The sequence below is a fragment of the Callorhinchus milii genome, unplaced genomic scaffold (genome assembly GCF_018977255.1).
Source record: "Callorhinchus milii isolate IMCB2004 unplaced genomic scaffold, IMCB_Cmil_1.0 Scaffold3, whole genome shotgun sequence".
Classification (NCBI taxonomy): Eukaryota; Metazoa; Chordata; class Chondrichthyes; order Chimaeriformes; family Callorhinchidae; genus Callorhinchus; species Callorhinchus milii.
In genome coordinates this window covers 9,670,189-9,693,523 of record NW_024704744.1, presented here as the reverse complement: position 1 = coordinate 9,693,523, position 23,335 = coordinate 9,670,189, and the positions used below count along the sequence as shown (strand labels likewise).

The following is a 23,335-nucleotide window of genomic DNA, read 5'->3' as shown; positions in this document are numbered from 1 at the left end:
AAATTTGCCCAATGTTTTGCCCTGCCGGGAATCGAACCCAGGTTTCTCGCTTGCGAGGTGAGTGCTCTAACCGCTGAGCTACAGGACTCCACATTATCTGGGACGGTCTCCATTGCAGATAAGCAAACAGTGTAGGTAAGTGGGCAGGATAGTAATATAAATAATAATTTTACTGTACAGTGGATTTTGCAGCACAAAGCCACACTGCAAAAATATTATAAATGTACAATATCAAGGTTTGTAGATTTATGAGCCAGGGAAGAGTACAATGCTCTTAATAATAATAATCCTTGCATTTGATATAGCGCCCTATCAAATTTTCAAGGTGACTCAAAGCGCTTCACAGGATATACTGTAAATTGAATTGACTGTATATTTTGTGGTCGAAACGGACCAAATTGCGCACAGAAGTGTCCCACAAACAGCCGTGAAATGAATGACTATTTTTTTTAAAAAAGAGATTATTACCCCCAGGAAAGTGATCTGTCAATTGCCTAACATCAAGCTACCTACTTACTGCTAGATAAACAGAAGTGTGTGGATTAAATAAAATTGCTAAGGTCTCACCTTGCCCGGGAATTGAACCCAGGGTCTCTCTATTGCGAGGCGAGTGCTCTAACCAATACGCTACAGGAGTCCTCCAAGGATCATATATAGACAAACAGAAACAGGAAGAGACTGTTCAGCCCATCAAGTCTTTCTATCAGTTTATTAGATTTTTACAGACCTTTTATTCCTGCTCTTTTTCCATAACCCTTAAAATTCTCTGCTACCTTCTACTTCAATGTGTCGAGTTTCTCCCCTCCCATTAAATGCCTCAAAAAAATCTACTTTAACATGAGCACTTTATTCTTTCAAATACAACAGTACAGATGGACAAGCCACCTGCTAAGTTCATTATTCTGACACCTCAACAACCCGCAGAACATTTGAATTCTCCTTCAGGGGAACTAAAATCTTCAAGTGAAATCCCACACGTAGAAAATAATTGCAAAACAATTTGTAATTTCAATCAGGCTTCTGCAGAGATCTGAGACATTTTACTAGTCAGAACAAGATATTATCTCTGTGTGCATAACCAAAACCTCAAAAGTTCCCTGTGATGTTTAAATACAACATGCATTGATATGGTGCCTTTCATGTAAAAGCACTCGAAGAACAATTAGATTGGTGACAACAAACAGGGAAATTATAGAAAATACAGTCTCATACCTTTCCCAGAAGCTCTCGCTGTGAAATTCCTCTTGAGATTAAATGTAGTTACTTGATGGCCTTTTCATACCAGCCCTATTCTCCTGCCGACATACAACAATCTTCCTACTTTGGTCAATTGCTCATCTCTCATTTTATGGTTAGAGTTCCCAAACTAGACAAGGTAAACTTCCTTCCCTCCCTGGTCCTACCACTCTACCATCAGTGGCCGGGCTTTTAGCCTCTCTGCCCCCACCTTTTGGAACTCCATTCCACAATCCCTTCGCCTTGCTCCCTCATTTGCCTCCTTCAAGGCATGACGCAAGATCCTCCTTTTTGACCCTGCCCTCCTACCTATCTACCCTCCCTCATCCCAACCCTGCCCCCAACAACTGGGGTCTGATCCCTGACTGTTCTGCACCTTGGGACTTCCTCCCAACATGAACAACAACAACAAAAACAAAATTACATTTGTATAGCGCCTTTCATGTTGGGAGGTCGTCCCAAGGCGCTGGACAGACCGAGTTTCGAACCCAAGCTGGGGGTTGAGATCAGGGAGAATGGAGGGCGGGGGGGAAGCAGGGAGATCGAAAGTACAGTCGAAGAGAAGGGTCTTGAGATGGGTCTTGAAGGAAGGAAGGGAGGTGAAAGGCATTTTACAAATGTAATTTTGTTGTTGTTGCTCTGCGATTCCGAAACATTTCGAGATGTTCACTGTTGGTGAAAGGAGCGACTTAATTGGAAGTTCTCATTGCTGATGAAATGTTTTATATTGGAAAATTTTGGAGGTTTTGTGCTTAGTACCAAGCCACCGATTCCCACATATAACCAGATGCTCCTCTACTGACTTTAGATTGTTGGATAGGTGGTGTTCAGTGACGTGTATTAGATAAACTGCCATAGTAAAGGCTCTGGAAACACAGCAGTAATTTGTCTTTTTATATCACTGGGGGCGAAAAAAACATATTATCAAAGAAACAAAATAAGTTCTTCTTCCATTGGGGTTCTCAAATAACCCGCTCTGAAGCTGTACCCTAAAATAAACCACCTTTGTTGAAAATATGCAAATATATACAAGTATGTTCAAATCCATGCGACATAACCAAAAGCATTTTAAAACCCCAGGCTAATGCTTAAATGTGCTGGCAAGATGTAAAATGTCAGTTCTAATTGGAAGGCCCTGCTAGTTGGCAGTTCCAACACAGAATATATTATGGAGACTCTTATCTCATTCATTTCTGTATCCAGGATCAACAGGTACAAAAGTGCTAATCTTCCCGCGTATCTGGATTGGGATTGACAAATTCAACTGAAACCGTTACAATTAGTTTAGGGGGTGCCACCAAGCGAGCTTTAAACATTTCATTCTGCTTGAAGCTGAGAGTAGGTTTCAATACTCTGGAATTAGGAGGAATGCAGTCAGCATTAAATGAGCCGTTTTACTACACAACCTATAATGGTCACCTACGATGCAAATAAAATTGGTCATTCGCTCCATGGCTGCATGTGGGACGTGTCCATTTTGGTTGCACCGTTCGCCCATAAACTACAAGTTACATCACCCTACAGTGTATCCTGTGAAGTGGTTTGAGATGCTTTGAAGGCAAGATAATTTGCAAAGATTATTATTGTATTATTACAAATATAGGGTACCTTGTGACACTCCAATATATTAATAATAATTCAATAAAAATTGATACAGCGCCTTATAACGTTGGAAGGACATCTCAAAGCACTTCACTGGATTTGCAGGCCAACACGGCAGCCGGTTTGCACACAGCAAAGTGCCACAAACAGCCGTGAAACAAAAGATCTATTTTTTTGGGTCTAGACACAGGGAAGAACTCCTTTCTCTTTTCGAATAGTGCCATGTAATCTTTAACTTCACCTCCGACAACGCAACAACCCCCCAGCGCTGCATTTGAGTGTCAACCCTATACTGGTGCTTGCTCTTCAATCTTAGTCTATACACCTCATATATCGATACATCCCAATTGGCTGCTCTTACTCCACACACTTTGATATTGTCAAGTGTTGATCCAATACTCTTTTAAATGGCATGTGGCATCCATTCATGTCAATGGTTCTATAGTTGCAATCAGCAATCAGGGTCTTCCATGTTCCAACAACATACTGTGCAACATAGGCATCAAGTCAGCCAATGTCAATCATTCTGAGATGTGTAAAGGCACTATATAATTGCAAGTTGTTGTTGTTATTGTACTGTCCACAAACTGGCCGCTGTGATTCCCTACACATACACAGTCACTACACTTTACAGTAAAATCCTATGCAGCTGTTTGAGATGTCCCAATGACATGATAATCCAGTGAAAATGTGAAGCAACTAAACAGTGCAACTAAAAATGATTATTATTATTATTATAACATATCAGAACATTTTTCCTCATATCCCTCTTAACTTTTCCAGTGGCAATCCTGAGTTTATAACCTGTTGTAAGAGATTGCTCAGACAGCAGGAACAAGTCTTTCACATGGTTGCGAGGGTGGGGCAAGGAGGTGTCAGTAAAGGGAACATCGTCTCACAATATCTGAGCACAAACGGAGCTTGTGTGATAAAACACAGGTTAATGCAAGCAGCAAGTGTGCATCACACAAAAATACAGTACAAAGTATTCTAAATACTGTATTCTTTTCTGCAGGATGTTTATTTTCTACTTCAAGGAATTCTACAGACCAGTCAAGAGGGGATTTATGTTGTGGCCAGCCAGATGGAATACCAAACAGCAGATCATGAGGGTGTTGCAAAAGCACTCAATGCTGATCTGTAATTTTTTCCTTTCAGGAACAAGCATCACATAGTGTTGTTTAATTAGGGTGATTCTTTGAGCACAGATCTGAATCATAGAAAACGTTGTCTGAATCATGATGCTCTGGGGGTTCTGCTCTGCAGGACATTCAATTTAGAATATTTTGGTAATAATGTGTGTTTAGAATGGGAAATCCCAACAAGGTTTCCTCTTAACAATGCACATTGTCAGTGTAATGCAGCTTCTGTACTGTATTCCAGTGAAAATGTGAAGCAACTAAACAGTGCAACTAAAAATGTACTCAAAAGTGCTCTTCTCTCTCCCTTCCCACCCCCACTGACCCACACCAGAATACACACACACTTTAACAAACACCCTCATGTACACTCACAAATCTGCAAACTCTCCCTTACACACTAACACATACTCTCACACATCCACATACTCGAATGCACATACACTCACAAAAATACTTTTGCTAACACACACTGGAATGCAGATACTCTCACACATGCACACTCACTCTCTCATACACACATTCTCACACATGTTGGTGGCATGCAGTGTAGTTTCTATACTTTTAAGCATTGAATTGGGTTTCTATACTCGTACATACACACTCACACAAACTCACAAATAGACAATTCTGCTCACACTCTCACACATACACTCAAACTCACTCACTCTCTCTTACATACACATACACAAGCACACACTAAGACAAATATACACATAAAGAGTAAAGTTTGTGACAATTCATAATTACAAAAGATTGAGTTTGAGGAGTTACCGCAAACTTGATCCTATTTACTTCCCCAAAATTATTTTAAAATGTTTTAGTTCCTATAGAAAAAAANTTCTCAGGAGGACAAATGTGCTGTGGGCATGAAAACATTGCAGCAAACTTAAACATCCTGAACCACTGTAAATATTAGCTTAAGAACAAAGTAGCTCTAGTGATTTTTATTTCAAGTGGTGGTAAAATGTTATACATCTCTCGAAAGCCTCCTATGAGATGCCTTTTATGAAGACTGAAAGCCCTAGCTTGTCTCTTCACAAGCTACAATTGGAAGCTCACTTCATATTGAAAAGAAATACAGGTTCAAGCCAAGTGAAAACCCAGCAAAACATTTACCAATTTACTGAGGGCGACAAGTCCGATTCAATAATAATATAATAATCCTTGTGTTTGATATAGTGCCTAATCACGTCTTCTAGACATCTCAACATGAATTGACTGTATGTTTTGTGGGCGAAACGCGACAGCCAATTACGCACAGCAATGTCCCACAAACAGTCGTGGATTGAGTGACCAAATTATTATTATTATTATTTTATTTTTGTGGGAGGGATTATTACCGGGTTTCTATTTACTGCTAGGTAAGCAGAGGCGTGTGGAGTCAGGAAACATGCCCAATATTTTGCCCTGTTGGTAAGTGAACCCAGGTCCTCTCGCTTGCGAGTAGTGTTTTAACCACTGAACTACAGGACTCGACAAGGTTGAAAAGCTACTATTTCTGCTCTTGTGAATGTGATACAGGAAAAAGATGGAACATGCTATTCTACCCTGGTAAAATGTGAACTGATTTGTATAGAATGCTGACCCATTTGAAGCCACATGTCAGGCATTTTTCTGATGTATAATGGTGAGCTGTACTGATTCTCCGTAATTCACACAACACCAGAATGTGCATACAGCATATATTAGTATACAGAAAAGCAATTTGTGATGTTTTTTTCTAAGAATCGCTGAGAATTTATGACAGAAGAACAGACAATGTCTTTGTGTTGCTATATCCCGTAATTTCTGTTTCTTTCAAAAAAAACTCAGTAAGATTAATTTATTTAAGTTAATCGTTAAAGACTAATTAAAGTTCTGGTTTAAAAGGAAAACAATGACTAAGAACTTTGAGAATTATTACTTTAAACATGCCAGCTGCTTGGAGCATTCAAAGAAAGTAAATCTGCAATGATTATTTCTCAGAAAATGGATGGGAAAGCATCAGAAACCACCAAGAATAACATTTCTAACTGTGTTACGGTTCGTTGGAGAGATTAAGGAAGTTCTGCAGTTAATTGTTATATAGGGCAAAAAGACAAATGATAAACACAATTCATGTACAATGCATATAATTAAACTGCTGTTTTAAAGAAAATGTTCAGCAAACGGGAACAACACAGTTCTTATTGAAACACAAACTCTCTGGACCCTAAGCCATATGGCTAATAGTCTCCAGAATTAGGTAAGCAAGATGTGTGCCTCCAGGAATAGAGTATACATTCTATTACAGAAACAAGGACATTTTCATGTTTAGATGGCATATATATGTAGAACATTCAGTCTTGTTTGGATACTCTTAAGCGTGAATTAAATCTTCTCAACTTTAAGTTTCTAAAATGGACAGCAAACTCACTTTTCTTCAAATAAACGTTTGTTTCATTCTGAATGAGGGTGGAGGGAGCCATGTTGCTGATGAACAAGAAATAAGGCAGGGAATCCATTTACACGCATGGGCATTCATGTGAGTGGCACAGATTGGACTTGCACTTCACAGACATTATTTATTCACTGATGTAATCTATTCCTCACTGTGTCAGCAGATTTGCGATTCACTCCCATTAATTAAATGACTGCAATGAGCTATTCTCTCACGACCTAAACGTGATGCCATGATAATAACTTGCACTTGTACAGTGCCAGTCACATAGCAAGAGAAGTCTCAAAGCAATTTACAAAACACAATTGGTTAGAATGAAGTGAACATTACACTGAATTATATAGATTTACAGTAACAAGTCTGTCATGGTTACACTCCACATGAATCTCCACTCCTTTTATTCTCCTCTCCCACACCCCTCTATTCCCTGTTCCTTAATGTATGGATCAAGTTTCCTTTTATATATGCCAATGCTTTTTTGCCTCAGCCACATCCTAAACTTCCTTTTAGATCTGCTCCTGGCTGTCTTATATTTACACCCCCTTGATTTGGAATCACCAACAAGTGGAAATAGTCTATCAATGTCCACCTTATCGAATCCTTTAATAATGTTAAACACCTCTGAGAGGTCCCCTATCAATCGTCTCAACTCCAGAGAGAGAAAGTTCCAACCTGATGCAGCTGTTGTTATTCAATGTTGTTACATAGGCAAACCTAGTAGCTAACCTAATCTGTGCAAACAGCGCACCACAAAGAACGATGAGATTAGAAGGAGGAAATTAATTTGAAATGCAGGGATACATTCAGTTTTGGATGGGAACACAAACCAAAACAATGGCTCTGAGTTTCTTGTAAGCGAGCGCCAGCAGCAGGGAGGTTCCATTACATTACCTGTACACGTTGGAGGGTCGGGCTGCCAGAAGAATCTGTTGTCTAGCTGGACGCACATAATTTTACCAGCTCCTTGTAACTGATAGCCTGGATCACACTGGAATATGACCGTATCTCCAGGCTCTCTGTTGTCTCCACTTCTAGTCCCATTCTGTGGAATTCCAGGATCGTTGCAAGTGGTCGCTGTTGAGGCTGTTGGACGAGATAGTTCAAGGTATATTTATTTATATATTGTTACATGGAAAACACCATTACTTATTGGGGAGAATTGGTCCACTTAATAACTGAAAAACGTCACGATCAAACAAAGATTACCAAGAGTATCCCTCTTTTGACTTGGTTCTCCTGTATCCCAGACCAGTGGTTTTATTTAATGACTGTCCTGAGCCATGCAGGTTCAAAGTACTACAGGGCACTACTGATAACAGACCAGCCAGCCTGGCTCCTCAGCAGGACTTGGAGAGACAGACATGTCTCTTGGAACAGGCATTCTTCCCACTCTGTTCCTGTTAACCTTGCAAAATAAAGCTCTGATTGATAGGATTTCCCTAATAAGACAAGCGACGGGAAGCTTGCCACACATTGCACTCAATGGAAAGCTAGGTGATTGCAGCTGGTAACTCCAGCAGTACCACAACGCACACTTTCGCCAATCTTCGTCTAATACTCTTCAGAATCAGGTAAACAAGGTGCATCCCTCCTGGGGTTCAGTGAACATTCTGGACACAAGGAAATGTTCATACGTAGGTGGTATATATACGTGGAACTCTCAGTCTGGTTTGCACACTTTTAAGCGTCGTACTCGGCTTCCACATATATTAAACACATGACTGGCCTAAAAAACAAGGGAACTCTAAGTAACATTCCAAGCATTCTAACCAGTGATCAGCGTAATGTTAGAATAGCGTATTTTATCTTACAGTGACATGTCCTTGAGATGCTACTTAGTTTCCTGACAGCAACTTTACATCAATTGAAAAGTGTTAGTGATCCTTATCAACTTCACTCTTTAGAGACGAGGAGTTCAAGCAGACCACATCACGACCTCAGGCACTTGTCCGCTACGGATGTTACACTCATCATTCCTCAATCCTCACATTGATGCCCACTTGGCGTTTAAAATATCAGGTTGACATTTGCTGCAGAAAGTACGTGGGTGAGGATGAGATCACTTGTGATGTTTGCCTTGGCCCACACTGATAACCATTTTCCATCTCTCGCATGAAGACAAGAGTCAAGTGGCTTGAGAGCCACCGGCAACACTGAACTCAGTATGAATCTCCACCTTAAGAATCGGATGAGCAAAAGCGGAGGATTGTTATTCATTTTCAACCTACGGTACATAGCCGGATTATTTCATTCAGAGACACTGGGCTCCCCACGGCAGTCGACTGAACTTAATTAATACAATAAAGGAAATAGACCTGTATTGGACTGTAGCTAGTGTATTTTATGACTTTGATAGTGCTGTGTGCATAATAGGATTGACATTCGAAAAATAAATTTCACTTCAACTGTGAAGGCTAATGTATAATCCAATCAATTATCCCTTTCAAATTCAGCGGAAGACAGACACCTTCGTGTATACATTATTATTTGAAGGTAACACAGTGGGATTGAGTTGCGGTATCATTTAGCCGTCCAACAAATTGTCGTTCGGTACAATTTACGTTCTGTTGCACCTTTCACGTCAAGAGGACATCTCAAATTCCTGGACAGTTATCAGCTACTTGTAGACTGTAAACCAGATTCCTTTATTTTGAGACTGAGAAACATAAATACTGGTGTAACACTTCAACTGTGCTTTTGACCACTTTTTTCCTCTCCAGCTTCTCCTTCACACCCACCCACCAGGTTGAACTCTTAGCTGTGCCAAATACTTTGAGATGTCTTCTCAACGTTCAAGGAACTATATAAATGGCCATTGTTCTTGCTGTTGTTGTAACCCAGATCACTTTTCCTTGACAATAAGAATTTATATTGTAATGCTGGTAGTGTTGAAATCCTATGAAGCATTGGCTGTGAAATGAGGTCACTTTCTTTTTATGCCTAATGTGGCAGCCAGTTGCACACAGCAAGGTCCCCAGACAGTCATGAAGCAAATGAGCAATTAATGTTCAGCCTGTCAGGCTCTGTCAGCCTGGCTCAGTTGGTAGCACTCTACCACTGAGTCAGAAGGTCATTGGTTGAAGCCCCATGTCAGGCCTTTAGGCTCAGTGCCTAGACTAGCACCGCACTGCCTTGCTGGGAGCGCATTGCACTGTTGGGGGTTCCATCCTTTGGATGAGATGTTAATTAGAGAATCCCATCTGCCTGTTCAAGTGAACATTAACATTCCAAGACACTATTTGAAAAGAGAAGAAGTTTCTCCTGGAGTCCTGAACAACAATAAAACTGATAAAATTTGTCATTCCTTTCACGACTTTTTGTGGGACAATGCTGTGCACACGTTGGGTGCTGCGTTCACCTGCAAATACACAATCACTATTCTTTACATTAAGGATGAAACCTTAGGCAAGTGTCCTTACTCCATACATCACTGTTTACCTAGCAATAAGTAGGAACATGGTTGTTAGTCAATTGGCAGATCGCTTTCCGGGGATAACAATGCCTCCAATAAAACAAAACAAAAACATTTGGTCACCCAGTCGACGACTGTTTGTGGGACACTGCTGTGAAATGTTTCGCCCACAAAATATACAATCAATCCACTTTACAATATAGTCTGTGAAGTGCTTTGAGGCATCTCAACGACATGGTAAAACGTTGCAAGGATTATTATTACTGTTTAAAATCTCTGAAACCCTGTTAGATGTTTCAACGATGTGATAAGGCACTATATCAAATGCAAGGATTATTATTTATAAGCTCACTCGGGGATTCGTAAGCCAACTTGCATCAAATATTTTCTGAGAGCGGATGAGCAGAGTGCGTCCCTCCATGGAGAGAGTACACATTCCAGAGCCAGACTGGCCACTGTCATCAGCAGTATCCAGGATTACTGCAGACCCACCTGGCTCAGGAACGGAATGACCAAAACAGCCATAGAAGATGAAAATAGATTCTACCTCATCAAGTGAATCACCTGAGGAAAAGTTCTAATAAATAGTATTCCCCAAACAAAAACCTCTAGTCTATTTCCACAATCCTAATGAAGTGCTAAATCCTTGCTGACTTTTCTGAACAGATGCTACCCCTTAATCCTGGAGCACAGGAGTCATCATACCCCATGAGCCGCTGTAGTGTTTAACATTATTTCTTACCAATACATCAACTCTACTCTGTTTTTTGTTGCAACTTATTTCATGTTGTTTTGCTTTCTACTTATTATTTCTTAAATCATGTATTTTACATTTCTACCCAGTTCCTGCATAATAATGGTTATCTTCAGGAAATCTTTCTGTAAAACCAACAGTCAATCAGTTCTTTACGCAGCTTGACTTCTATTTGCTGTGTTTTCTTCCAGGCAAATGATTACTGACACCTTTTCTTGCCAAAGTCAATAAGCCTGAAAGGCACGATATAAATATAAATTTGTTGTTGTTGTAAACAGTTTTACCACCACTGACCAGTTTAATTTTAGATGGTATGGTTTCAGCTTCTCTTAGCCTATCCAAGGCCTTCTCCTGCACCCAGATGCTCAGATGTCAATGAGTGAATACAGAAGACCATTGCAGTCCACTGGGCAGTCCTAAAGTTATCCCCGTCCACCTCTCCATAATGTGGCTGACTCCAAATAGAATTCAATCTTGAATCACTATCTTCTCCAATTCACACAATCTTGAGTGTCTGCAAGACCTGCTTCATGTCCCTCACACTCCCTGTTCTACCATCAGTAGTCAGGACTTCAGCCTATATGGGCCCACTCTTTGGAACTCTAGAGTTCCTCTGACTCACATCCCTTACCTCTTTCAAGATCCGTCTCTAGACCTAACTCTTACACTGCGCTTTCGACCATCTTAGGGTCCGTCCAGCTCCCACCACAGCTCAGGTGCTAAGCTAGTACTGTTAAATGCCTTGAGACATCCTCCCAACATAAAAGGCGCTATGTTGATGTCAATCTGTATTGTATTACAACGTAGTGTGCATAGTCTACGAACATCAATATAGCACAATTATAGAGAGACAAATCATTTTCCCATTCTTTTGATTTCACGAACTGAGCACATTATCTCTCATTTAGATAAATGGAGTCCTGTGGCTCAGTGGTTAGAGCACTCGCCTTGCAAGCGAGACATCTGGGTTCAATTCCAGGCAGGGCAAAATCTTGGGCAAGTTTCCTTACTCAACACGCCTAATAATAATCCCTCCAAGACAAAACAATAATAAATTGGTCATTTTCAATCCACGACTGCTTGTGGGATACTACTGTGCGCAATTGGCTGCTGCGTTTCACCCAAAAATATAGTCAATTCACTTTACAGTCTATTCTGTAAAGCACTTTGAGACGTCTAGAAGACGTGAAAAGCACTATATCAAGTTCAAGGATTATTATTATTATATATTATATGTAATGATTTCCTTTCTGGTTTGCAGAAGTTCAGGCTGTACAGGGCACTTAGGATTATAGATCCAGCGATTGGGGCTTCTACATGTGCTTTAGGTAATCAAAGATGTACTCCGTATAAGGGTATTTTAACTAAAAAAGCAATAAGGCATGCTGTTCATCATAAAATATTGGCTCAGTTGTTTATTTGATTTGGGGAAAAGGGGATAATTATTAGTGATAAAGAATGTATATAATTTTGTATAGTAAGAAGGGCAATTAATAGAGGTAGAGAGCCAGCTAGGGTGTAAAATAGGAAATAGATACCTGCATTCAGGCGTTCTTTTTGGTTTCCCCAACGAGTAATTAAAATTAGAGTTGGAATAAGAGTGGTTTCAAATATAATATAAAATATAATTATTTCTATAGAACTAAATGCTATAATTAAGGATACTTGAAGAGTAATTAGTATAATAATATAGATTCGTTGACGATTAATAGGTTCAGTTTTTACACTGGTCATTCTACACCTTGAATATTGCATAAAGTTCCTCTTACTGTGACATAAGAGGGCTGTCCAGTCCCTTGAAGTGGTACAGAGGAGAGTGTTAGAATATACACTTTTTGTATACTACTAGAATCATAATAGATGTTGTGAATGGGTTAACTTTTAAGTTAAGTGTGGGGGACAACTGGACTGACTGTCGTGGGTTAGGACTCATCTAGTTTTCTCTGTTTTTGAAAGAATAACAGACAGGGCAGGGGGTCACCTCTTATCAGTAAATGACAACAAGCCCACAGGGCTAACGGTCCAAGGTACCAGTCGACACAGGATCTCGACTGAGCAATAAGTCGCTAGATTCTGACAGGGCCAAGCGACAGAAGGCAACCCTCAAGAATAGCAATTAATGAGCAAGTTGCTTAAACTAGAGGGCCTTGGAACCATCCTGGGATACTGATAAGAAATAATCAGTCACTTAAAAGGAATGTACTAATGATCCCACACCACAAAATAATGAGCACCAGATACAGCCCTAAACTGATCAATCCTCTATCTTAGACAATTAGATCAGATAACAGGGGTCCTAAGGACAATGTGTATGTGTGCTGAGGCACGTACACCCCATGAGGTGTTCACGTGAACCCAGCATGATTTCGACAGGTGATCTAATGTCCGCACCATGATTGGATGAATATTGGTATAAGAGTTCCGATAACTTTGTGTACGGGGCCGTCCCGGGTCGTGGAGACAAGGATACGGGAGATGGAGCCGTCCCGGGTCGCGGAGACAAGGATACGGGAGATGGGGCCGACCTGGGTCGCGGAGACAAGGATACGGGAAATGGGGCCATCCCGGGCTGCGGAGACGAGGGTACGGGAGATGGAAGACTGAGAGCTAGAAACACTAAGACTGAGGATATCAGATGGAAGATTGAAAGCTGTAAGCAAGAAGTTCAGTGTTGAACTCTTGAACTCGAGATATCTATAGTGGTGTTATTCTGTTATAAGATCTGTTGATTGTACCGGCCTTTGGTCTGACCCATCGGGATATTGGGGAATAACGAACGAATAATAATAAAACAGTCTGATATCTGGTTAAAGGAATTAGGTTATTTCCTTACAGATTTGGCTGATTTTATTTTCTTACAAGAGCAGTGAGGATGATCCTCAGTGGTAGAAGAATGAGATATGTGCAATGGTCTGATAAGCTCAGGCTCTTGAGAGAAGATGACTGAGAGGGGACCTCATAAAGTGGTCAAAATTTGAAATGGGATTGCAACAGTGGCAGTAGAACAAGACGATATAGATTTAGAGTTTAAAAGCCAATTTCAGGACAGATACCAAGATCTCTAAGCAGAGAGTGATCCACAACTAGAACAGGTTGTGGGGAGAGGTAGCAGAGGCCAGGATACTGAACTGATTTAAAAGTCAGCTTCTGGAAGGATGCGATCAGATCACATAAGATCGATCTGCATGACCTACTTCATCCAGACCGATCTTATGATCTTCTGAAGTTCTCAGATTTCTCTGGAAACGTAACATCGTCGCTAACATTTTCCTTTCATCACCTCCAATATCCCACGGAAATGTGTTATGCTTCACCAAGGATCACAGTAAGTAGCATTATGACCTTCACAAAATTGTCTCCGTTCAGGATTTGTAATTCAAAGAAGTTAGAATCCATGAGCAGTCATCTCTCCGCATCTTTGTGGCTCTTCGTGTCAGCATTCAGCTCAGGGCACAATTTTGGAACTATCTAACGGAGGCTCTTATTTAAAATAGATTCTGTAGTTTCCTTTCAACCCGTTGGGGTCTTATTGACTGCTTCACAACACTGACAGCCTGTCGCTATGGCTTAGAGCTAGTTTGCACGAGTAGAGCACTCAGACTATTGCATCCTATACCCTTTTGAACTGCAGCAGCCAAAAGTAATGTTTTGACAATAACAACAACCACCACCACTTGCATTTCTGTAGCACTTTCATGTAGGATGCATCTCTTGAAATATTTCACAGAAATGAATGCTACAGGGCCACCAAGCGCTGAGCAGAATTTTGTTGCTGACCAAATGTGGTCAAAGAAATAGGTGTCTTTGAAGGCAGGAAGAGAAGGAACAAGGTGAAGGGATATTGGGAGGGAGAGAGCCTCAGAGATCAGGGAAGTAGCAGCTGAAATCTCCGCTAGTAGTACTGGAAAAGAGGCCACCCGACATATTTTAATTGTAGACTGCACACCAAACAAACATTGTGGTGAAATTCAAGAATCGATCTTGGTTAGAGCACTCGCCTCTCAAACGAGAAGGCCTGGGTTTGATTGATTGATGTCTCAAAGCGCTTCACAGAATAAAGTGTAAAGTGTAAAGACTGTGTATTCTGTGGGCAAAACCAAGCATCCAATTGCACACAGAAGTGTCCCACAAACAGTCATGGATTGAGTGACCAAATTTTTGTTTGAGGGATTATTACCCCTGGAAAGGGATCCGCCAATCGACTAATGACTGGGTATGAAAGATTGTTGTTTGTTTAAGATTCCAATTTAATTTTCAATCTGCATCTTGCAAAGTAATTTTTAAAAATCAATTAAATTTACTTTAGTGGTGTACCAATAATAAGCACATATTCTTACCAGGAATTAGGTGAAATAAGCATTAATTGGGATCATGCAGTTTCACAACACTCATTTATAATTCTCCAGATGTATTTTAATTTCTCACCTCTTTTCTGTTTATGTCCTTATTTGATCAGTTTTATTATAACTGTTCCCAAACCAGTCGTACTCTGTAATCACATACAGTTGTGATTACTTTGGCATAACCCCAAAGTAGCATGTGGTTCATATTGGTGAGGTTTAATTTTTTTCTGATATTTACAATTATCTTGTTAATCTTTTCATCTCCTTAACCATTCACTTGTTCCAAAGTGGTCTGATCCATCTGCACAGCTAAACCCGTAAGCTTGAGTGTTTCTTGGATCGGATTTGGGTCTTTGGGAAGTGTGCAGGCCCATAGTATTGGCAGTGAAAGTGAAGATCGCAAGTTCTAACTGCATCAGCTGAGTGAATAGCATGTCCTGTGTAACTGATCTTACATGTACATGTCTGAGACCCCGTCCGGCATGGAGGGCGCTATATAAATCCAAGTTGTTGTTGTATATAATAGATTACAAATTGTGTCAGCTAATTCACCATTAAACTCTTCCAACTCAGGAATAGCAGAGCCAGATGTAGAGTGCAGCTGGCTCTGCTTAGTTCTAGTACGGCTCAATACTGAGCTCAAGAAAGTGCCCAACTTAATGTCCACAGTGGGAAACACAAAGGTTGCTGAAATGTCATTGAGATTCAGCAGTGAGATTGCTTTCTCCAGTCAGGCTGCATTTCCATTTGTATTCGGCATCTCTTTGCGAACAATGTTAACATTGAGAAGTGTGCCCTTCATAAATTACAAAGAAAATATCTTCACTTAAAGTATTCATCCATAATATTTTAGAAAAAGTCATTAAACAAAAATTTAAAAAGGAAAAATTTAAAAGGCTATGCAACTTTGATATAGCGCCTTATCACATCTTAGAAACTTCTCAATACTACAAAACTATAACATTCCAATAATAATGAAAGATGTGAATTTCCCGAACCCCTGTTTGTTCACAACAACAAGTTGCATTTATATAACTCCCTTCACACAGGGTAGCGCTTAACAGTGCTGTAATTTGACGCTGAGTGGGGGAGAAAGGGGATGAACTGCTACCTACTTGAAAACTGAATGGAGAAGCCAGACTTGCTGATGAAGAAGTCAGTGTCAAACTGCAGCGTGATGGAACTGAACGTGCTGTAGATATCGTCAGGCAACGAGGAACCGCTCCACTCCTTTAGCAACATGTCACTCTCCACCGGCCCATCCCACACTTTCAGGATATCATGAGATGCTTCAGTGTCAAAGACAATGAAATGAAGGCTGCAAAGAAAAGTACAGTAAATATGCACATGTAAAGACCTGAAGCGCTCTTCTCTAAATTATATCTGACTAGTGTAAACCTATATCTGGGTGAGAATTTCTCCCCATCCCACAGTCTTCAATAAAAAAATCTGCTGAAAACTGGCTTCACAATAAAAGATGTATTTGAGGTGTGAGCCCAAGTTGATTGTGGGAAGGCATCTGATGTAGTATGAGTTAATGATCACAGTGTACCTAGCCAGGCCAGCCTGACCACAAGTTGGTAGCACTGTGGGTTGAGGGCCTCAACTATCGCTAATGGGTGGGGAGAAATTCTCACCCAGGTCTGGATTTGCTCTATTTCCATAGAATTTCAGAGCATCCAGGATTTGGCAAATTGTTAAACTCAGTATTAACTTTGAAGTGGCTTTTCTGTGGCTCTTAAACAAATGTTGAAAACTAGCTTCAATATAAAGGATGTATTTGAGGAGTGACAGCCCTAATTGACTATGGAAAGCCATGTGAAGTAGTATTATATCTAGATTTCCAAAATATGTTTGATCAAGCACCACATAAAATATTTCTTCCCAAACAGTGATCACTAGGTATCAAAGGAAAATATGGATGTGGATTCAGAATTACCTGAAGGGAAGAAAACAGAGGGTCGTTTTTAGGGGAGTTCGGACAAATTGAGGGAAGGTATTAAGCAAGGCCCTCTGGGTTTTTACTGGGACCCTCCTGTTCCTTGCATATATTAATGACCCAGAGTAAAGTTATTATATTTGCAGATGACACCAATGTGCTGGGAACTGTGGAATCAGAGGGGGCAGCAAAGTTCTTAGAAAGAGTGTTTGATAGGGTCGGCACATGGGCTGATAACTGACAAATGAAGTTAATATAGATAAATTCAAGGCACTATGATGTAAGAATAGGAAACACAAGTACGCTGTGGATGGGACAGAACTTGTCAATGGGAAAGTTGAATCTGATCTAGGGATGTTAGTTGACTCATCACTCACAATATCAAAATAGTGTGAGGCAGTAAGAACAACAAATTAACATTTTTATTGCACCCTTCACATCAGTAGGATGTTCCAAGATATAGGACAGTCAAGGGTTTGCACCCAAGCACTAATCAAGGCAAACAGGATGCTGGGTTATATCGCTAAATCAGTTAAGAATTTAGATCTTTAGATGTCATATTCTGGTCATGCTGTACCTAAAGCATTGCATACAGTTCTGGTCACCAAGATATCAGGGAGCTATACCCAGAACAGGGCAGAGTGTTAATGGAACCATCTATGAGCAATGGTTAGACAAGCTATGGTTCTTTAGCCTTGAAAAGAGATGTCTCAAAGGGGATCTTATAGATATATAGAGAGAGAGATCATGGAGTGATATACAATTTTAAATGGGATTGATAAAGTAAACCCAAAATAATATTTCAGGATAGATCAAGACAGCAGAGCAAGAGGTAGAGCTTAGGAGAAAATAGGGTAAGAGTGTAAGAGACGGGGTGAGCTAAGGTGAGAGAGGTGGTGAGCAAAGAAGGTGAAGGGAGATGAGCAGATGTGGGGGGGGGAGAAAGGTCAGCAGGAAGGGGGAGAGAAGGGAGTGTGCAGGACAGGCGGAAGCAGGGAGGGTCAAAGAGGGAGTGAGCAGGAAAAGTGAGGAGAGAGAATGAGTTCGGGGGTTACGGACATGGGAGGGTTGGGGGCGAGGCAGATACAGAAGGCAATACCTGATTGTTTTTCCTGGATCAGCCTCTATTTTCCAAGTACAGTGGATGTTGTGATCATACGGCACTGGGTAGCCAGGAGACAAAATCCTACCGGCGATGGCACTTTTAATGTGTCCTCCACACTCCGCTAGAAAATGATTCATAATTCAAAACAACACACCAGATTGGTTACATTTCTCTCTGTGGCATGCCTTGTCTTAAACACAATAATTATGTTGATGTTAAGCAATTTTTTTTGTTTGTTTAATTTTCAGAATCAGCGATGATGACCCCTTAGAGACTGGAACTGATTTGGATGGAGATAGCAGCTGCCAAATATCTGATAAGGAAAAGCCACACACACACACACTTTCAAGTTGTTCAGTCTCAGTAAAACATGGTCCATTGCAACTTGATGTAAACGGGCTGCAGTAAATTTTGCAATGGATCCAACCCCAAGTGATATAACCTCAAGCAAATCCTGAACCGTTGAAATACATCTAAATTTTTTTTGTTCCTTGCAATCCAAATACAGTACCATAGGACCATAGACATTTATAGCCATTTGGCCCATCATGCTTGCGCTGGCACTTTTAAGAGCAATAGAAGTCGAAATTACAGTAAAAACATCAGGGATTTTAAATGAACAATTTACCTATACACAAAGGCAATGGATTTTTCCACACTCTGCGGTCCCCACTCAAGCAGGTGAGAGTGCTGCTGCCATGCAGAGTATAACCTGGGTTGCAGCTGTACTGGATGTCAGTGTCAGCAAAGTGTCCTTCATCCCGGATCTTGTAGCCGTAATTCGGAATTCCCGGATCCTCACACTTGACCAGGTCAAAGCCTAAAAACAAGAAGGTTGGCAATTTACAACACAGCACAAATTTCATTTAGATAGCGCTATTCAAGTCAGGAGGATGTCTCAAAGAGTTTGTCTGGGTATATGAACTGGGAGTGAAGGTTAAAGTAGTTGGGAGGGAAAGATGACCGAAAGTGCAGATTAATTTAATATGATTTACACTAATACAACAGAAGGATCAAAAAATAAAACCAATAGGAACGTTTTCCACTAATAGGAAAAACATCTCACCTCCAACATGATTGTTAATTAAATTGTATCTACAATAAACAAAGTCACTCCACTTTACAGTAAATGCTATGAAGCACTTTGAATGTCCTTCCATGTGGAAAGACACTATATCAAATCCAAGGATTATTTGAATTGCAATACTCCTGAACTTAAGTTACCGTGAATTATGCAAGTTATCTCTCCATGCACTGGAACACCTTATGTCAGTCAGTTCAAGACAATCTGTGAGAGAGACATGTCCTAACCTAGTGCTAAAACACACCACTTAAAACGTACCACAGTTTGTTTACCAAACCAAACACCCAAAAGTTTCTAAATTAAACAGAACTCTCCCCAGGTCACTCTTATACCTCCCAATGAATGCATGGCAATATTAATGGCATGTTGACAAATCAAAACAATGAGTGAATGCACCAAAAGTGGAGAAGGGCAATTTTATAATAGCAGACACAAGCAAGTATTCCTTTAAATGGAGATATTCAACATCTGGAACAGATTACCAGGGAAGGTGGTTGAGGCCAAGAAATTGGATTCATTCAAAGAAATAGATTGATATTTGGGAAGGAAGAGATCAAATGGGCTTATTCAACCAAACCTATCTTCTGAGTTGGAAGAGTAGGCAATGCCCTAGCACGCAGCAAATACTCACTCATGGAATAAGTGGAACACTGAACATTATGACAGTGCATAATCCGATAATCACAAAATCACAAGATTGGTTTGGATGAAGCAGGCCCTTCGATCAAACTAATCTCACCTTTCCTGATGACATTTTTCAGTACAGCATCAAGCTATTTATGAAATTAGTCCAGTGTCCTGTCTCAACCACTGTTCCTCTCAACCTGTACCAGTCTTTAATTACCCTCTGGGTAAAGTGGAACGTCATGGTGTCTATTCTGAAGTTGCCCATTGCAATATAAACCTATGTCCTCTTGTTCTACTGTCTTGGCTCATCTTACAAAAATGGAATGAATGCGAAACTTAACAAAATGTATACATACACATGTATATAATAGACATAAACACAGTAAATTCAACAACCTTTGGTCTGAATCACATCATACGGGACAAAATAGCTTCACTATGCTTCCTAAGACACTGCCTTTGAGTTAAGCAAGCATCCCATGGAACAACTCAGGACATTGGCAACATTCGAGGCTTCGGTTGATTAGAGCCAAACATGCGCTGACCAAACAGTGGTCAATTAAAAACCATTTTACACTGCGATTTTTGGCAATGTGATCATTTTGACCAGTCCCAAGGAGCATATTATTGGAGAATACAGAAGAAAATACTGGGATAAATGAAATGCCAGTGTGATCGCAACTATAGGTTTTGAAGCATATCTATTTATTTAAAATTGTAATTTTCATATATATTCCGGTGGTTTAATTCAACAGTAATCAAACTATCCTGATGTTTAAATATCTTTAATGCTATCAGATTAGCAATTGTGTCACATCACCATGTGTAAATCGAAGGCGTACAGAAATAAGACAGCCCAGGGAGACCAGAGTCTCTGTGGAGATGCCAGCAATTTAAGGGTAAAACATAACTGAAAGATTATTCTGTAGGTTGTTCAAATATGCCATTTCCTTTCCCTCAGAAACGCTTGTTGATGAAACAAAAAAGAAGAAACCGAGAGATCCTGTTTATGTATTATGTATAAATCATTTGAAAAACTTCAGAGAAACGCACACAAAGGAAACACAGTACAGGAATCCAAATTGATCTGAATCTGGAGTAAAATATGAAGCCAATCACTAGCAGTGTAAGAAAGAAATCAAAACAGCGAATTGAACTAAATTGTTTTGAAATTCCTCGTTTGATAAGGGAGTGAATGCATACTTAATCAACACAATATATCATCAGAGGTATGCCTTTAAACACTTATTAAATTCCTTGCTTTAAAATCACTGTCAAGCTGGGCAAAGCGCACGCTTCTTGCTGAAGATTGCATTGCTAAAATTATTGCAATGCCCAATGTACGGCACTTGTTGTTTCATTCACCCTCTGCAGTGCTGCCTGAGTTTATGATGGGGTTTTCCTGTTATAAACTCACACCATCAAGGTCAATATATTTGCAGACCAGTAGAGTATAAGACATGTTTGGCCACAAAATTCAATACATTTCCCAGTGATCAGAGAATCACCCATTTTACTGAGCCCATGTTTGTGACGAGATGCTCAGTGTTGTAGATGGCCTTTCATGCTCTTTGTGTCTCTTTGCATTTGAGTCCAGGCAAAGCACCCCTGGAAAGATTTGTTCTGTGTATTTGAATGGGACTTGCCAGGCTCAATAGGCTCTCTTGCCTTTCCGAGTGCATGTGTGGGTGAATGTGATAATGTATTGAATGGAGGATCCAGTTTCTATGTATTCTTGTTATCATGGATCCACAAGGATTCTGGATTGAATGATGTTCATTATGACATTCCCTGCATTTCAATAAGCTGCAACATTCCCAGAAATGTGAACTTTCTGGGGGATTTAAAAAACACAACAACTTGGATTTATACACTGCTCTTCACTCAGGATAACTTCTCTGAGTGCAATACAGTGGTGGTGTTGGACGGTGAGCAAGAGACAATGGGGAGAAGATTATAAGTGCGGTCGACAAGGCAGTTCTTCAGATGAGATTTAAAGATTGATAGATATGATGAGGAGGAGGGATTGAGACAGAGATTGAGGGAAATTCCAGACATTAGGGGCTCACCCAAAGTTTAAATGCCCATGTTGAGTTTCTGCCAATATGGTGTGTCTCAAAAGTCCAATGCCTTTTTGTTTTACACAGCAATATTTCATACTGCTGAATACCCTTTAAAAAAATTCAGCAAGGCATCAACCTAAACTGGCCTTGAGTGTGAGTGCTTGTCCAAAAAATATATAACTTCCAGTAAAAGAAAAGCAAAGTTCAGTGGGTAAGGTTACATTTGAAGTCTGTGCTGAGAAAGCCCATCCCATAACTGAAATAGCGATGAACAGCCTGATGCTGAACAAAAGCTCAGGCACAGCAGTGCAGATGGAGTGGGTGGGAAGAAAGCCAAGGCTGTGTGATGCACTTGGTTTAACTGTCAACCCTCTTTCCTCTCTCACATCCGATCTCTCATTGAGATTGCTTTACTGCCTCTTGACCACTTCATCTGTCCAGCGGTCCTACTTCACCCCTAACACTGCTGAAACACACAACTTTAGCAGCTCCGATTGAGATAGCACAAGGCAAATGTTTCAGCTGTTGTTTTATACTCCTACATCTGGTTGATGGTAAAAGTAAAACATATGTGTCCCTTGAAAGAAGACAAAATCAGAGCGAAAATGACTTAATTGAAAAGCGAAGGCAGTTTCTTGCGGCTGTGCTGGCCAAACATTCCCCCAAATAAAATTGGTCTTTCACTCTGTTTGTCGGGCACTGCTGTGTACAAATGAGCTTCTGCTTTCAAATTCAAAATACAACATCCCTACATTTTACAATGTATCCCTTCAAGTGTTTTGAGATGATTCCCCAATGTGAAATGTAAGGATTATTATATCAAATGCAGGATTTTTTGGTTTAACTCCCTTCACATCGAGAGGATCTCCTAAAGTGCTTCCCAGGATATACTGTAAAGTGCAGTGAATGTGTATTGTAAGCAAGCGAGGGCAAATGCGAGTTGTTGGTTTAGTTCCACAGAGTCCTGAGAATCTAAGAGTCATTTTCTAAATTGCATTCACTTACTGCTGTATGTGAGCTGAAATCCCTGGTCAGTATCTGTTCCGTTTGTGTTAAACTCTAACCACATTTGGTTTGACGTGCTGTTTAAAACTGCTCCAAGCAATTCTGATTTGGTAAAAACTCCAAGACGACGAAAGGAATTGTCTTTTCCATCGTAAACCTAAAACACAAAGATTGCAAAGATTAGCTGCACAATTACACGCTTTTGACCCTAAACATGTCAACAACAAAATAACTTGCAGTTATATAGCTCTCGTAATGCAGGGTTAGCATCCTGGAGCACTTGACAATGCCAGAGCACGACACCGAGCTGGGGTGTGACCTGAAGATGGGGAAGGAGCGTGCAAGGTGGAGGGATAGAGGGAGAGTTTTCTAGAGTTTCAGGGCATAGTGGCTGAAAGCATTGCCAGCGATGGTGAAGTGGAGAAAACAAGGGACTAAGGGACTACAGGAGGTTGAAACCAGTTCAGTCAAGCTGGTAGGGGCAGGTAGAGGAGTGTGATGTAAACCGGTCAGAGAGGTAGGGAGATGCCTGGGCCTGAAATTTGTTCGCGAGTGACAGCATCTTTAAATTGTTCTGCAATGGGAATTCAGTGGAGCCTGGCAA

The 23,335-nt window shown here is 40.4% G+C and overlaps 1 protein-coding gene across 1 annotated transcript in view; it reads right to left on the bottom strand.

Annotated features, from left to right (window-relative positions):
* Positions 1 to 23,335, bottom strand: part of LOC103179026 (CUB and sushi domain-containing protein 1) — a 1,038,598-nt gene that overhangs the window by 215,282 nt on the left and 799,981 nt on the right. The window contains exons 23-27 of the mRNA XM_042332909.1: positions 22,732 to 22,888; positions 18,581 to 18,772; positions 17,947 to 18,073; positions 16,024 to 16,226; positions 7,291 to 7,482 (exon numbers count right to left, since the gene is read on the bottom strand). Coding sequence (XP_042188843.1) covers positions 7,291 to 7,482; positions 16,024 to 16,226; positions 17,947 to 18,073; positions 18,581 to 18,772; positions 22,732 to 22,888 — 871 coding nt within the window. The remainder of the gene's footprint in view (positions 1 to 7,290; positions 7,483 to 16,023; positions 16,227 to 17,946; positions 18,074 to 18,580; positions 18,773 to 22,731; positions 22,889 to 23,335) is intronic.